This window comes from Cynocephalus volans, chromosome 5, assembly GCF_027409185.1.
Source record: "Cynocephalus volans isolate mCynVol1 chromosome 5, mCynVol1.pri, whole genome shotgun sequence".
NCBI lineage: Eukaryota > Metazoa > Chordata > Mammalia > Dermoptera > Cynocephalidae > Cynocephalus > Cynocephalus volans.
In genome coordinates this window covers 110,619,983-110,636,012 of record NC_084464.1, presented here as the reverse complement: position 1 = coordinate 110,636,012, position 16,030 = coordinate 110,619,983, and the positions used below count along the sequence as shown (strand labels likewise).

General features: G+C 35.6%; 1 protein-coding gene and 1 non-coding gene across 2 annotated transcripts in view; one reads left to right on the top strand and one right to left on the bottom strand.

The window, feature by feature from the left end:
* Positions 1–13,102, top strand: part of SNX3 (sorting nexin 3) — a 39,889-nt gene extending 26,787 nt beyond the window's left edge. The window contains exons 2-4 of the mRNA XM_063097189.1: positions 5,005–5,100; positions 10,791–10,915; positions 12,360–13,102. Of these exons, the coding sequence (XP_062953259.1) occupies positions 5,005–5,100; positions 10,791–10,915; positions 12,360–12,465 (327 nt within the window). The 3' untranslated portion in view covers positions 12,466–13,102. The remainder of the gene's footprint in view (positions 1–5,004; positions 5,101–10,790; positions 10,916–12,359) is intronic.
* LOC134379379 (small nucleolar RNA SNORA1) lies at positions 8,985–9,118 on the bottom strand. The gene has a single exon (XR_010023778.1). It is a non-coding gene; the product is annotated as a small nucleolar RNA SNORA1 (small nucleolar RNA).
* Positions 13,103–16,030: the final 2,928 nt, after the last annotated feature.

Here is a 16,030-nt window from a genome sequence, read left to right as displayed (position 1 = left end):
AGCCTATGAGAGCTGTACAGCTTATTTGAGCCTCTGTCTTTGCTTCAGATGTATAATGAAACGTGATTTGCAGAATTTTTGTAACTCCGTGAAAGAAATTGAAAAGTCTAAAGTGGAACTAGATTACTCAAGTCTCACATCCTTCACCATTTACTAATACTGTACATTCCTGTAAAAATAGATGAAGGCTGTGGCTTAGTTTTCGGTTCTTGGCTGATTATGGACTTTTGCTTGTTTCGGTCTTTGATCACTGTGCCCGTATTGGCTGACATATTGTTATTTCTCACAAATAAAATGTTTCCTGTATTTTCTACACTTGATCTTAGCCAAAAGGCCGAGAAGCGATTTTCCTGTATTTTCTATAAATATTTTTTCATACAAATGATTGAGTTTGACACTTCTACCCATTACGAAATAAAATGGACAGCAGCGAGAAAGAAAATTGTGGCTTTTACTTTATACTCAGCCTAGTATTGGGCATCTTTTCTTAAGATTAGGGGGAAAATATGTTTGCTTTGTTTTAGTTTTGGTGGCTGGCCAGTGCAGGGATCCGAACCCTTGACCTTGTACCAAGCATTGCTCTAATCAACTGAGCTAACCAGCTAAGGGGGAAAATATGAATATCAGGGTGAGAGAATACTAAATCTTGCCATTTGAATTTCAAAAGTTTTAGTCATCTTAAAGTAACATAACTATATTTAAGTCTGATTTACTTTAATTTCAGAATTCAGCACTCTGTTTCTCTCTGGATAAATATAAAGCATTTTAAGTGACATCCAAAGTAAAACCTCTGAGGAAATTTTCCTATAATTTGCCTTAGTAGTCTGACTCTTGTACATATACTTCAGGCAGATAAATCTAAGAACCAACTGTTCTTAATACTTCCCCTTAAACATACATGCAGCTAATCTGTCAAGTTCTGAGACTTCTACTTCTGTGGTAATGTCTCTGTTCCATTTTTCTGTTCAAAGTTATTTTCCTATTCAAAGATGTTTATTAATTCCTGGTGCTCACAGGTAGGTATCTTAACCAGACATTCAGGGCACAGTTTAACCTTTTCAGTTTTATTTCCCATCATCTGTGCTTTAGAATATACAAAAACTACTAAGTATACCCTGTACTTGTTTCTTCTCTGCATTTTGTTCACACTATTTTCACCATTCTTAACTGTCGTCCTTATAGTATGGCTAGCTTCATGTGTTAAAAGAATCCTGGCCAAGTCAATTGTCAATTCCTTCATGCTTTTTAAATTATGCAAAAAAAATTATGTTCTATGTACTGTTCTGAAACTTCTTGTACATACCACATCTTAGACAGTCTTTCTAATCAGTCTGTGGCTGTTATATTTTGTAAAAGCCATGTAATATTATGTGTTTGTAACAGTTTTATTAAGTTTCTAGTTTTTTGTGGGGTTTTTTGTTATTACACAAACAATGCTAAAGTAAACTTTTTTTTTTTTTTTATGATGACCGGTAAGGAGATCTTAACCCTTGACTTGGTGTTGTCAGCACCACGCTCTCCCAAGTGAGCTAACCGGCCATCGCTATATAGGGATCCGAACCCGTGGCCTTGGTGTTATCAGCATCACACTCTCCCAAGTGAGCCACGGGCCGGCCCCTAAAGTAAACTTTTATGGTCTGATATCTTTTTGTATTTGTGGAAATATTTGTGAGATTAATTCCTAGTGGAATTATTGGCTCAAAAGTTACATGCATTTAAGAGAGTGATAGATCCACCAAAATGTACCAGTTTTCACTACCGTTATTAGGTTTTTAAAATGCCCCTCTCTCTCTCCCCTCACCAGTACTAGGTATTAAGATTTAATGCCTGCCTATCTGATAAAATGAAAATGGAATATTACTGTTTTGTGGGGGATGTTTTTGGCAGTTGGCTGGTAAATGGATCCGAACCCTTTACCTTCGTGTTATCAATACCATGCTCTAACCAAGTGAACTAACTGTCCAGCCTGTGGAATATCACTATTTTAACTAGCAACTTCTTGTGTGAGTGAAGTTGAACATTCCTGGCCACTGGTTTTTCTGTGTCTGCCTGTTTTGTAGGTTATTTATCTTTCTCTCTCATTGGTTTCTCAGTTCTTTACATTTTAATGAAATTCCTCCTTTATTTTATGTTGCAAATATTTGTTCGTAACTTGTTCTTTGTCTTCAACTTTACAGTTTGTGGTATTTTTAACCACTTAAATTCAACTTTTTATGTGTTTATCTTCTTACCTCCTTGGTATATTATAAACTACATAAGGGCCAGGACCAAATCTTAATCATCATTATGAATAATGATTACTCACCTTATGTAGCACCGTGCCCCTTTATAGGTGCTCGGTAAGTAATAGTTGTCATCCCATAGCTGTAGGAAAAAAAAATCCTTCCTCTTCTTCCCTGAGACATCTTCTAAGGGTTAAACCAGTTGAAAGAGACCAATCACAAGAGTTTGTAATCAACAGTGATAGTTCATTGGCTTGAACAAAAAATCTTAGCGTTTTTCATTTGTTTATTTTGATTAAATAAGTTGAATTGAAAGTCCTTGTAATGATCAGGAAGAAGTTTAACAGGCATACTTATCACTCACTACACATGCAATGAGCAAATAATTTTAAGAACATTTTGATGTGACTTTATCAAAACTCTAAAGCAGTCATACAAAAAGAGAAATAATAGCTACCTAAGAAAACTAAAAGATGGGGCCGAGCCCGTGGCGCACTTGGTAGAGTGCTGTGCTGGCAGTGGGGCGACGCTCCCGCCGCGGGTTCGGATCCTATATAGGACTGACCGGTGCACTCACTGGCTGAGTGCCGGTCACGAAAAAAAAAAAAAAAGAAAACTAAAAGAATTTTCTTAAACAAACATTTTTTTATATATAATTTTTTTTACATATAATCTACCAAACTATTAGCTAATCATAGTAGAGAAGGGACTTTCCCCCCTCCCACTCCCTTTTCTATTAGAGTAAATCAGATATAATCATGATTGTGTCAAAAGTTCAAAAGGGAAAATGGAAGGTAAAACGAGCTGAATTGGCACTTGTCCCTCAACGTTGTACCTGTAAGCTTGATATGTTGTTTCAGAGATTAACTTTATAGACTTCCGTACCCAGAAGTATGAAAATTCTTAGGGAACTCTTTTCACAAGCTTGATCTTAACATATTGAATAAAGAGAGCAGTTAATCCCTTTTGTAAAGTAATTTGAGAGGGGGGAATTCAAAATGTAAAATCTCACCTGCAGAAAACTCTCAACTCTGTAAAGGCCTTTCTATCTTTAGACACTTACAAAGACTTAATATTTTAATGCGGAAGGGTGAACTTGGTTAAAAAGCCAATGGGTGAAATTAGAGAGAAATAATCCAGTGCTTTCTTTCTGGAAATTATCCTGCTCTCCAGGGGACCTAATTTTATTCCATGTGGGGAATGAGAATACCCCTCTGTACAGCAAGCCAGCATCTCTAAATATAAGCTTGACTTTTAGTATAATAAGAGTCTTGTTAGGTGCAATTTTGCTCTTAGTCATTAATACAATGAACAAATGTTGTGGTTATCTGGGAAAGAAAATTCAAGTGCTTTTAAACCTCTTTTGAGATTTGGTTTCATGCTTGAAATCTATATGCTGTTATGCCCAGTAGCATCTGTAGAAGATTCCAAGCTATAAGGTGTACAACATAGAGAAGTTAATACACTTTGGAAAAACTGAGACCACTACAAATGGATTTAAGGTCCTGAATAAAAAGCTTTTCTTTTGCTGAATGACAACTATTTACCAGTGGCATTAAGTTTAACACGTGAGTGGAATTTTTTTAGGAGTGAATTTTACAAGATGGTGATGTCCTTGTACATAAAGTAGGAAGCCATTCTTTCCTTCAGGTGGCTCTTGGCTTTTTTCTTTTCAGCTGTAAAACAGTTTGCAGTTCTACAAGTGCAAAGAGTGAATTAGGACAAAATATAATTGTAAGAGAATATACAAGGGTACTTCAAAAAGTTGGTGGAAAGATTTGTATTATCTTTTAATTTTGTTTTCCCAAGAATATTTTGGAGTACCCTTATATAGTATTAAACAGCATTTTTAGTAGAGTATGGCATTGTGTTAGATCATTTCTGTCTTCTACAAACTTTGTGATATTATGCACAGTTTAAACTTTATTATTGATAATAAAATACTGGTATAGTGTAGCCAGTAGTCTTTAATCATAAACTATTTTTTATTGGATTTGGTAGCATATATTTTCTTTAAAAAGGATCCAGTAAAAGATAATAGAAAACTTTCTTGTTCTAAGTTTAGAAGATAACAGAAATGGTAACAAGTAACTTTTACAATCTTGTGAAGAACAAAATCTCCGAAATTTTCTCAAGTTCTAATTTAACCTCAAAGTACTGCACATTATGTTTTAAGTTCTTAAAGTTGCTCTTTGCCTGTAAACGTCTGCGTCTGGTCTACTGACTATGACTTAATTTCCTACTAGTGGTAAGAGTGCAGACATGGCATTTTTTAGAAGGCCATTAAGAATAACGCTTTCTCTCTTTCTTTCATTATCCTAGATCTGGTCTAGTCCTAATAACAAAATATTTTGTATTTCACTTAAAAGTGGGTAAGTTCTGTTTCCCCTGTGAGGACTGTATACTGGGGTACTAGCTGAGCTGGATAGCAGTCAGAGCTAGTATTTTCTCACCCCTGTTCAGTTGACATTTTTACAGCTCAACAAAATAATAGGGAAAAAATGACCTATACTTATGTAAATAACCTCAGCAAAATGACATCCAAAAGCATATGTGTGAAGGTGCATTTTAAAAGTTGTATTCTAGTGTAAATAATATTCTTTTTGTCAACTGGCAAAATTAATTTTGTTACAAGTAAAAGTGTCATCTTAATAACTTAAAGATTTTCTTATCTTAAGGTAACCAGCCTTGCAATTTTGTCAGTTTGACAGATCTATATCCCCTCTTTTTTTTGTAGACCCATTAACATGCTTCAACTTATGAGTGACTTTTTTTGTTTCAGACAAATCTTCCTATTTTCAAGCTGAAGGAATCCACTGTTAGAAGAAGATATAGTGACTTTGAGTGGCTGCGAAGTGAATTAGAAAGAGAGAGCAAGGTGAGTAATTTGTAATGCAACTTTAAAGCAAAACATTGCAAGTTTTAATGTTTAAGACTTCTCAGGAATATTATCTTGAATAAAGTGGATAAAAGCAAATATGATTTTTTTTTCAAATAGTTTAACTTCATCTTATTTCATGGGAGAAATAGTCTTATTTCATGGGGAAAGAGTCTTTGTAATTTTTCCTTAGAACTCTTTCCCTTGTCTACTTTAAAGGCCCAATGGCCTTTGCTGACTCACACTTGAATAACACTTCTTAGAATCTTTTTGCTATTGCGTCCTTCCTTTCTATCGTCTTCCTATTCCACCTTTCCCTCTGCACACCCCTTGCCACATTTCTCTTCCTCAGTACATCTCATGTCAGTGTATTTCCAATTTTGTTTTACTGATGCATAATAAATACGTTTTTTCATCATTCACACTTATGTACATATGTGTAACAGTAGTTTCATAAAACAATAATAATCACCTTACTCTGTGATACATGCTTATAATTCTTCAGATTAGTTTTTTACATGGTGGCCATGATCCAATAATGGATTGCCACCTGTAATTTGAAAAACACTGTTCAATACCTTGGTAAGAATTGGCTTTTCTTAGAATAAAATTTGGTGGCTTCAGCTGCAAAATAAATTAGAAGGAGAATTTATTTTGCCTTAACATTTACGAAGCATGTTAAGGGGTCTCACTCTAATGTTCTTATTTCAGCCCTAAGTCAGAATGACAGCAGAGGCATGGAGTCATGGAAGGACATAGTATGCTCAGAATGATGAAAAGTTGTTTTGTGACGAAAAGGTATTAGAAAGAAGTGGGCATGGCAGGAGTCCTGAAATAAGTTAAGGCTAGGTTGTGCTCATTTCTGAAGCATAATAAACCAGAAATGGAGGGAAAACATTCTTAATGAGATAAATGTAGCTGGATATGAGAGCACCATACACAAATCATATCATTCCATCAAAAACATAAAAGAAAACCAGTATTACTCAAAAGAATATCAAAATATAAAATACTTATGAGTAAAACTGGGAATATAGAACCCACGTAAAGAAAACTCTTAAAATTTCACGGAAAATCAAAAGAACACCTCAGTAACTAGAGAGAAATACTACAATCCTGATTTGGAATATTCACTTTTGAAGATTCATTAATTCTACAAATATTTGAGAGCTCATTCTGTGTGTTGTAGGAGTTACAGATAGAGCTGTGAACAAATTAAGGTCGCCTCTTTTATGGGGACCCCTTCCATTCTATTAGGTGAGATGGAGAAGTGATGAAGAGAAGGCAGAAAAAAAATAGTAAAATATATAGTATGTCAGATGATGGTGTGGTCTTAAAAACAATGTTAAGAGGTTAGCTCACTTGGTTAGAGCATGATGTTATAACACCAAGGTCAAGGGTTCAGATCCCCATACTGGCCGGCCACCAAAAAACAAAACAAAGCAAAAAGGTAAACTAAAGGAAATACGAAGTGCCAGGGTAGCTACTCTCATGGGACCACCAAGAGAAGGCCTCACTCATAGGTGACATTTTTAGCAAAGACCTGAAAGAAGTAAGGGAATGTCTCCTAACTTATTTATAAATTCATAAAATTCTAATAGAAATCTCAGTAGGAGTCTATATAAACTTGCAGATTTATGAACTTTAGAATCAGAGAAAGCTCAAGAACAGCCAAAAATCATTTTCAATATATATTGAGGTGTTTGTTCTACATCAGAGCATATCTCTTGGCTATAGTAATTAAAACACTGTGCTGTTGCTTTAGACTTGGGCGGTAGATTAGTGGAACATATATGTATTTATAGGGAATTTAGATCATTACAAAAATAACATTGTCAATCAGTGGAGAAGGGAATTCAGTAAATGGGGTTGAAACATTTGGCTATTTGGGAGTAAAGATTTATAACTCATGCTGTATGAATCACAGATGGCTAGATCTAAATATACAAAAGAAGTTAGGAAAGTTTTGGGTACTGAAGAAATTCTTTATGACCTTGGAAAGAATCGTCTTGATAGGCTTTGGGCTTTGCTTAACATAGCACGTGTGGCGTGCACTGGAATGTTTAATAAACATTTGCCAAGTGTATACTTCATTTTTTTTTTTAAGTTCACTCATTTAGAGTATACAATTCAATGGTTTTAAGTGTATTTGCAGAGCTATGCAGTCATCACTACAGTCAGTTTTAGAATATTTTTATCACTCCATAAAAGAAACTCTACAACCATTAGTCGTTACTACCAGTTTCTCCCAACCCCTCCTCACCCAGTCCTGGGCAACCACTGATCTACTCTCTGGAAGGACTTGCCTGTTCTGGACTTAGCATATAAACGGAAGCACAGAATGTATAATCTTTTGTGACTGGCTTTCTTCACTTAGCATGTTTTCAAGGTTCATCCTATTGTTACATGTGTCAATACTTCATTTCTTTTTATTTCTAAATAATACTCTATATTGTGTGGATATACCACATTTTATTTATCCATTCATCATTTGGTGGACATTTGGGTTGTTACTACTTTTTAGCTATTATGAATAATGCTGCTGTGAACATTTGTGCACAGGTTTTTGTCTGGACATACACTTTCATTTCTCTTACCTAGGAATACGATAACTCTTTAACATTTTGAGGAACTGCCAGCCTGTTTTCCAAAGTAGCTGCACCATTTTACATTCCCACCGGCAGTGTGCGAGGGTTCCACGTCTCTCCGCATCCTCACCAACACTTGCTATTACTTGTCATTATCATGGCTATCCTAGTGTTGTGAAGTGGTATCTCATTGTGGTTTTGATTTTCATTTCTCTCATGGCTAATAATGTTGACCATCTTTTCATGTACATATTGGCCATTTATGTATCTTGTTTGGAAACGTGTTTATTCATATCCTTTGCCTGTTTAATTGGGTTGTCTTTTTATTATAGAATTGTAGCTGTCCATTATCAGATATTGGAAAAATCTCCCAGTTTGTGGGTTGTTTTTCACTTTCTTGATGGTGTCCTTTGAAGCAGAATATTTCACATTTAGCAATAGACCAGTTAAATATCTTGGGAGTTCAACATACGTGAACATTTTACTCATATTACAGTATTGCTAAGAACAGTGTAGTCAAGTTATTTTGTTAGACATTAGTACTTTTAACTAAGATCTGTTAAACTGACCTAGAAACTAGGTGACATTTCTTGTGTTTACTAGCCATATGATTAGATCTTTTAGCTTGTATTCTAGTGTGCTTTGGCTTTAAATATGTTTGCAAGATATCCTCCTGTCTACTTCTTATGTCATGTGCACACACGTCTTTGGATTTATGAATTTTAAGTTGGTGTAAGAATTTTTTTTGGTGGGCGGGGGGCAGCTGACCATTACAGGTTTCTGAACCCTTGACCTTGGTGTTACCAGCACCATACTCTTAACTGAATGAGCTAACTGGCCAGCTGCTAGAATTCTAATTAGATCTTTTCAGACTGCTGAAGGAAAAATAATTTGATGCCAAAGAGGATCTTTGGAATCTTAACTGGACAAGCCATTCATGATTTTTGTAGATCATTAATTCTGTTGCCTATGACCTCACTATTCAGTGAATAATATTTGAATATTATGTTAGGAAGAATTTTTCTCTACATATGATAATACATAGTAATCTTTTTCTTAGATTTTATGCTAAATTTTACTGGGAGATTCTCAAGCATGAGAGGAAAAAAAAAAGAAAGAAAAAAATTCATACTAAATTCTACCCATAATTAATGGTAGTTATTTATTTAATACACTGGTTCTAGATTCCATTTTTTATTTTATTATTATTTTTTTTTATCTAAAATATATTATTTATTAGTTTCTAATATTGAAGTCAACATTTTTGTTGGTACATTTTGTCAAGAGCTTATAGAAAAATGTTACAGGTCTCATTGTCACCACTGCAATACATTTACTGTGATGGAAGCATAACCTGTGTCTCAATTTAGCCACATTAACAATTTTGGACATAGATTCCATTTTTTAATAATAGTTTTGTAGATATAGCTACCCTGCCCACCAGATAACCATTCTACTGCAACTCAGTGGTCAGAATTTCTTTGTTTCACTTGTAAGTCCCTGCAGATTTTAATTCTCAACTTGACAAATGCTAATATAGGGGAGAGATTCAAGAATGCTAAAGCAAACTTAAGGAGCTAAATCCTTAGATGTCTCAGTATTAGTCATCCAGGGAGAGTAAATCTAGGAAGGGATTACAAAATTTATGTTGAGCATTTTGCTTCTGTGTTTCTTTTTTGCTGTTATTTTGTTTTTTGCTAATCTTTATGAAGATGAATAGATCTTTCCCTCTTTTACTCTATTGAATTATCATTTCAGGATAGACTCCTAAATATAGAAACTCTGTATCAAGGGTTTAAAGTTTTAATCCTTAGAATATGTATAATTTGTATTACTGGTGAAAAGGAATATTCCTATATATCAGTTGACTCTTTATATTTCTCCTCCTAGTTGTTTGCTTACACATTTCTCTATTTTGGTATAAGGTAAGGATCCAGCTGAGTGGTTGCTCATTTAACAAATATTTGAGCTTCTGTCTGTATGCCCAGCTTTTCTTAAAATAACCATAAGAAGCCTAAGACAGGGCATGCCTTCTTGATGTGAAGGCATTAATAGGATAGATAAGTGGTTCTCTACCAGAGACAGTTTTGTCCCCCAGGAGACATTTGACAATGTTTGGAGACATTTTTTATTGTCTCGACTGGGGATGCTGCTAGTGTCTAGTGGGTGGAGGCCGGGGATGCTGCTAAATGATCTACAGTGCACAGGAAAGCCCCCCGGTACAAACAAGTACCTGGTTCAAAATGTCAGTAACGGTAGGGTTGAGAAACCCTAAGATTGAGAAACCAAACTCACCTAACTAAATAAATAGGTAGGTGCTATTTAATTAAAACAAATATTTGAGCTCCAGATACTCTCCAGAAGGGAGAGATCAACATGAGTTGACCCTAAGTTAGGCTTTGAAGGGGGGGAATTTGGGATGTTTCTATAGTGTAGGAAGGAAGAAATGATAGGTGTTTGGGGAAAGATAGCAGGATAGGGATTTGGGAGAAAGTTGACATGTCTCTTAGCTAAGGAAATGGAAGAGTGGCGACAAGTAGACTTGCTGATTATTTCGTCATCACCTCAAACACAAGTAGGAAAGACTATATGCAAGTAGTAAGAGGTTGAAGAAACCATAGAATTCTTATCTACCCATGTTGCGGAGAAAACATTATTAACGTTTTATTTCTTCATTTCATTGAGAGTTGATTTTGATCTCTTCAGTTTCCATTACAAGATGGCATTGTCTTCCCCGGGTGGCATCAAAAGTGTCTGAGGGACATGGTAACCTTTATTTCAGTATTGTGAATGTCCTCTTTGTATACCTGTGCTTTGATAAGTGCAAGGAAAATGATATAAGCTATGGGCCTTGCCTATGAGGAGCTGTGGTCTGATGGGCTATTCTGCATTTAGTTATCTTGCCTCTGGAACACTGAGTCTTTTTTCAGTGTACTTTTTAAAAAAAAAAAAAAAAAAAACTAATTCTCTTTTATAATTAAACTAGTTTGAGAGTGGGATGGCTGTCATAGTGAGGATATACTTTGTCTTCATTTTGTGCCCTGTAGATTTTTATAACCCAGTCAGCACGATCAGGAACTTTCTTTCTTCATGTCATTTTAGGTTGTAGTTCCCCCGCTCCCTGGGAAGGCATTTTTGCGTCAACTTCCTTTTAGAGGAGATGATGGAATATTTGATGACAGTTTTATTGAAGAAAGGAAGCAAGGGCTGGAGCAGTTTATAAACAAGTAAGTGCTTTCTACTCCTCAAAGTGTAAAAGTGAACAGTGTTTTGAGACTACTTTAGGAAACTACTAGTAATTTAGATGTTTAGCTAAAATGTAATATTGCCTTTCCTTTTGACCATTTCCTAACTTTACTGAAACGGAGCAAAAGTATCTGACAAGTTGAATATCATGTGAGATATATTAAACATACTTGGGTGATTGAAATATCAGTATCTTTGTGTTGACCTAAGTTTTATATTTGTTTTTCTTGGTTAATTTATGCAAATTACATTTAAAATTACAGCATTTAAAAAACAGTTTTACTTATGATTCTTTCTGATTTAAGGTATGTTCTAGAATGAACAATAAAACGTACAATACACTTGCAATCATTTTGTGTGATTGCAGATGGAAGTATTATCAGCATGTCTTGTGTAAAGGTGCACATTTACAATTTTCATGGCAAAAATGTATTCTTTTGAAAATATAAGAAGACTTAGGATTGTTTATCTTTTATTTTAGAAACTCTTGATAAGCTCAAACCAATATTTTCTAGCTTAAAAAAAAAAATTCCCCTTTGAAATGTGGCCATCTTTAAAAAGCCAAAGTAATAGGAAGAGTTAATGCCAAGAAAGGGTTCACTGCAATTGTGCATTGGCCTTAAGTTTGACCAAGTAAAATCCTAGAGAATATGGTTGTACGAGCTGACACTTTAATTTTTATCTAGTGATTTGAAGATCTGTGAGTGGTAAACAGAAGAGAAAGTTTACACAAAAAGCCTTTAATTCTTGGTTATCTACTGTAGGACACAACTTTCATCTGTCTCTATATTAACATGTTTTCCTTTTAAAGAAGACAATGCTATATCGGATGTTTTTAAATTCTGAAATCGAAGTCTGGTTTCCTAGTCTGGTTTTGTGTTTAGCCTGTGATGGAAACCTTTAAAAGAAAGCAAAAAACAAAATTGAAGGGAAAAAAACCACTTCAACATTTGTGCCTTTTATCCTTTTATTTTCCTTTTTAAAAAAAAGAAAAGATATTGTAGAAGATGTGTCCATTTCTTAGTATTTGGGGCTTTTATTGAACTTCAGTATATTTCTAACTCCAGACCTATATCTTCTCTTTAAAATGGATTCTTAGAATTCATTGATGCATTTCACTTTTAACATGAAAATTCATTTGTTTCTTAAGAATATACTGTCTAACATGTAAAGAATCTAATTGGATATGCATGCCAGAAGTAGTACAAAGTTAGTCTGGGATTAAATGTTTTCTAAATTATTCTTGTAAACGAAAGAGAAGAAAATATACTATTAATTGATAGAGCATAACTTTATGGGCAGTCCAGAATAATACTATTAATAAATTATACATGCTTTCTAACCTTAATATATGTGTTTTGACACCCTCCCCACCACCACCACTTTTATAAAATACTGGAATAAATTTGTATTTTTTATTCCCAGGGTCGCTGGTCATCCTCTGGCACAGAATGAACGTTGTCTTCACATGTTTTTACAAGATGAAATAATAGATAAAAGCTATACTCCATCTAAAATAAGACATGCCTGAAATTTGGCGAGAAGGGGCAAAAACGTGACTATTAATGATTCATATACACCAGTAAAGAAGTTCTGACTAACTTTTAGCATGCTGCACAGAAACTGGTATAACATGCCTTCAGTATACTAATACTCATACTCTGTTTTGTTTTGGCAGTTGACAAGAAGTTAATTTGCTTTAGTGTAAATCCCTCATTCCAGCCTTTCTATATATAAATAGCTCTTCCTTGCTGTTTTAATGTGGTACACACTATAGCTTCACAAACCTGTTACTCCATTATAATCTGCAGTGTTCTAACTAAAGTTATCAACTTGGTCTTATTTGCACAGATTTTGTGTCATGTTTGCTGCTTGAATCTGATTAACTAGAATATTTCTCTTTCCCCCTTTTAATATGTGATGTCACTTGACCCAATTTATGTGTAGGAGCACTACACCACTGTTCCAGTACAGCACACATAAGATACACACTTGTGTGCAGAAAAGAATCTTCCTTTAGGCTTGTAATACCCTTCACATGGAAATTAATGACGGAAATCTTTATATTCTGTATAAAAACAAAGTCAAATTTATATACTAAAATCATTTGTCTAAAAATTTAAGTTGTTTTCAAATAAAAATTAAAATGCATTTCTGATATGCGCTGATGGTGTTGCCTCTGGCCTTTCTTTTCTCCCTTGTGGCTTTAGTATTTAACTCACATGTTGAGAGGGATTATTTACTAATTATATACTTCTCGTCCCTGTAACTTCATTCCTCCTTAAACAGTGGTGATATCAAATATGCTGCCACCCTTTGAATGGGGTATTTGCTTTTAAACAACAAAAAAAGTGATGTGCTATGAATAAAAAAAGCATTCCTTAAGGCTTACTGAGTCATTATGAAGCACTTTGTGTATGTGAAAAATGCTTTATTATCTCAAGTCATTCTTTAAAAGGTCTTTTAAGGTAAATCAATACCATGCCTCCTGTATTTCAGAATAATTTTTCTTAGTTCATCTGAGTGACTTGTTTAAATAAATTTAGCAAGGGTGTAATAATCTTTTACTTAGTCAGCAAATTTATGCTTTCTCTAATTTGGCTTGGTATAGTAGCACACTTTATCCTCTGTACGTAAGGGAAAGGGGCACAGTGTTCTAGCCTGAATTGTATAAATGATAAGAAAGTACGTGACTCCTGCGCTGCCTGACTTGTTTTGTGGCCAGACCTTTGCAACCAGAATGTGGTCTCTAATTTGAATCTGTACAGTCTCAAGTGGTTTAGGGACCCATTGTGACCCAAGGTTCAATCCCAAGGTAAGGAAAGTTTGTCCTCCCACTCCAGAGCAAAGGGATCCGTTCATTTGAGAGGAAACAAACTTAGGTCTTGACCAAACTAGGATGTCTATCAAGCAGATTGGAAAGCATAGGAAGAAGTCATGGCTGCCTTATAAAGCCTTTTGTTACTCAAACAATAGTTCACAATTCTGTATTACTGGATATTTCAGTCACTATAAATAAGAAGGTACATAGCTAAACAGTTTGTAAATTTTATTTGAGGGAGCTAGAGGAGTAAAATCACAGGCTGTCAGTTTTTGGTATGAAAAACAGAATAATGGTAGCTCTGCTAAACTGAATAATTTCTCTAAAGCAGTGGTTCTCAACCAGGGATGATTCTTCCTCTCAGGGGACATTTGGCAATGTCTGGGGATACTTTTGGTTCTCAAAACTGGGGAATGTTACTGCAATTTAACTGGTAGAAGTTAGGGCTGGCCTGTTAGCTCAGTTGGTTAGAGTGTGGTGCTGATAACACCAAGGTCCAGGGTTCAATCCTGGCCAGCTGGCAAAAAAAAAAAAAGTTGCTGCTAAACCTCCTATAATGCACAGGACAGCTTCCCCCAACAGAAAAATGTGAAAAGTGCCGAGGTTTTCACTCTCCATGGAATTCTTTTGATTTTGTTCACTTACAGACAAGGGAATAATTTGCTTTAGGATGGATTGTACTGACCTGCTTACTTTTAACCTCTACCGCAATTTCCTAAGGGCAGGCATGCTCTTAAAAAGTAAAAGATTTTAAACTAGGCAAAAAATTGCTTATTCCAGGTAAACATATTTTTGCCCAATGTAGGATGATAATGTTTTTTCAGTGTTGTCTCTTAGGGAAGTGAGACCATGGGTTTATAGTATAAGTACACCTTTAACCCTCTGAGGTAAAAATGCAGGTGTTCTTAATCTAACCACACATAGGGAGGGGACTCTAGAAACCCTTGAGAATCTTCCTAAAAGAACAGAAGGTACTTGGGCAGTGAGTCACGCAGCAGTGAATGTGAATCCTAAACTGTCTCAAGCTGTGTCCACTCTGTAAATGCCTTGTCTCAACTCCTGCCAGTTGTAAAGGGCCAACATCAGTGGTACCTTTAGTAACTTACAGTTGTTGAGGATTAAATGTAAAATCCATAGAACAGCAGTGTCTAGGACATGTAAAAGATTTTAATCAAATAGTTATCTAATGGCAGTGGTAGTCTACATGGATGCAATAGTAGTAGCAGCAGCAAACGGTACCACTAAACCCTGTTAAAATGACCTCTTACACATTTGCCATGGCAGTTCCAGAATAGATTTATTTGGTAATTTGGTTTCCTCTGGGAAGTTCTGCCATCATGACCCTCAGTAGTGATTATGACCTGGGGGAAGCGGGGGAGGTTAGGGGAGGAGCATCTCCTTTTTATCACATCCTGTGGCTTTTCAACCTTTTGTTACAGGCCACTCTAGATTAAAAGTACTCCTGTTGCCTCAGCTTGTTTTGCCCATTTTGGTTACGGAGTGGCGGTGAATATGCCCAATGAAGGGAGGCAGCCCACCCCCAGGCCTTTACACATAAAACGTGTTCGAGGTATGGATGGACAGATAGAAAGCTTGGCACACTGCCTGACATGTAGATTAAATGCTCCATGGGTGCTAGCTGCAGTGATTAACAATATGCAAGTGTTTGGGCTGGGAAAGGAGTTAAAAACGTTTTTTAGGACAACAAAGAATGTAAGTCATCTTCAATATATCCACTGTGATCTGTATCACAGAACTTTCCTATGAAGTAGGTAATATTCCCTTTTATAGCTGAGACGGCTGAGGCTCTGAAAGCTTGCGTAATGTGCTCACGATTACCCAGGACGGGGTGGCGCTGGATTTAGACTGTAAGGGTGTCTGATTCTCAACAGCCATCCATGCCTTGGCTTACTTCCTCCTTGTGGACAGGGCCTATGGCTTTCAGTACATTTATTGAGTGAAAGTGTTGGAGTGAGGACTGAAGCCATGTTGGGACCTAAAACCACATGGGCAGTAGGCATATTTTAAAAAGACAGTGTTTTTTTTCTTAGCCTGCATTTCTGAGTTTGTTCTTTTCCTATGGTTATTTGATATTTTGAACATTGATTATCGGGCAAAATAACATAATTCACATAAATGTAAAGTTGTTTTCCAGCCAGCCTGAAACTGTAAACTTGCAGACCCTGGGAAACCAACAAAGACATCAATAAAGTTATGCTGATTGCACCCCTCCAGCAGCAGGATCCTGAAATAAGGATGAGAGCAGAAACCAGAT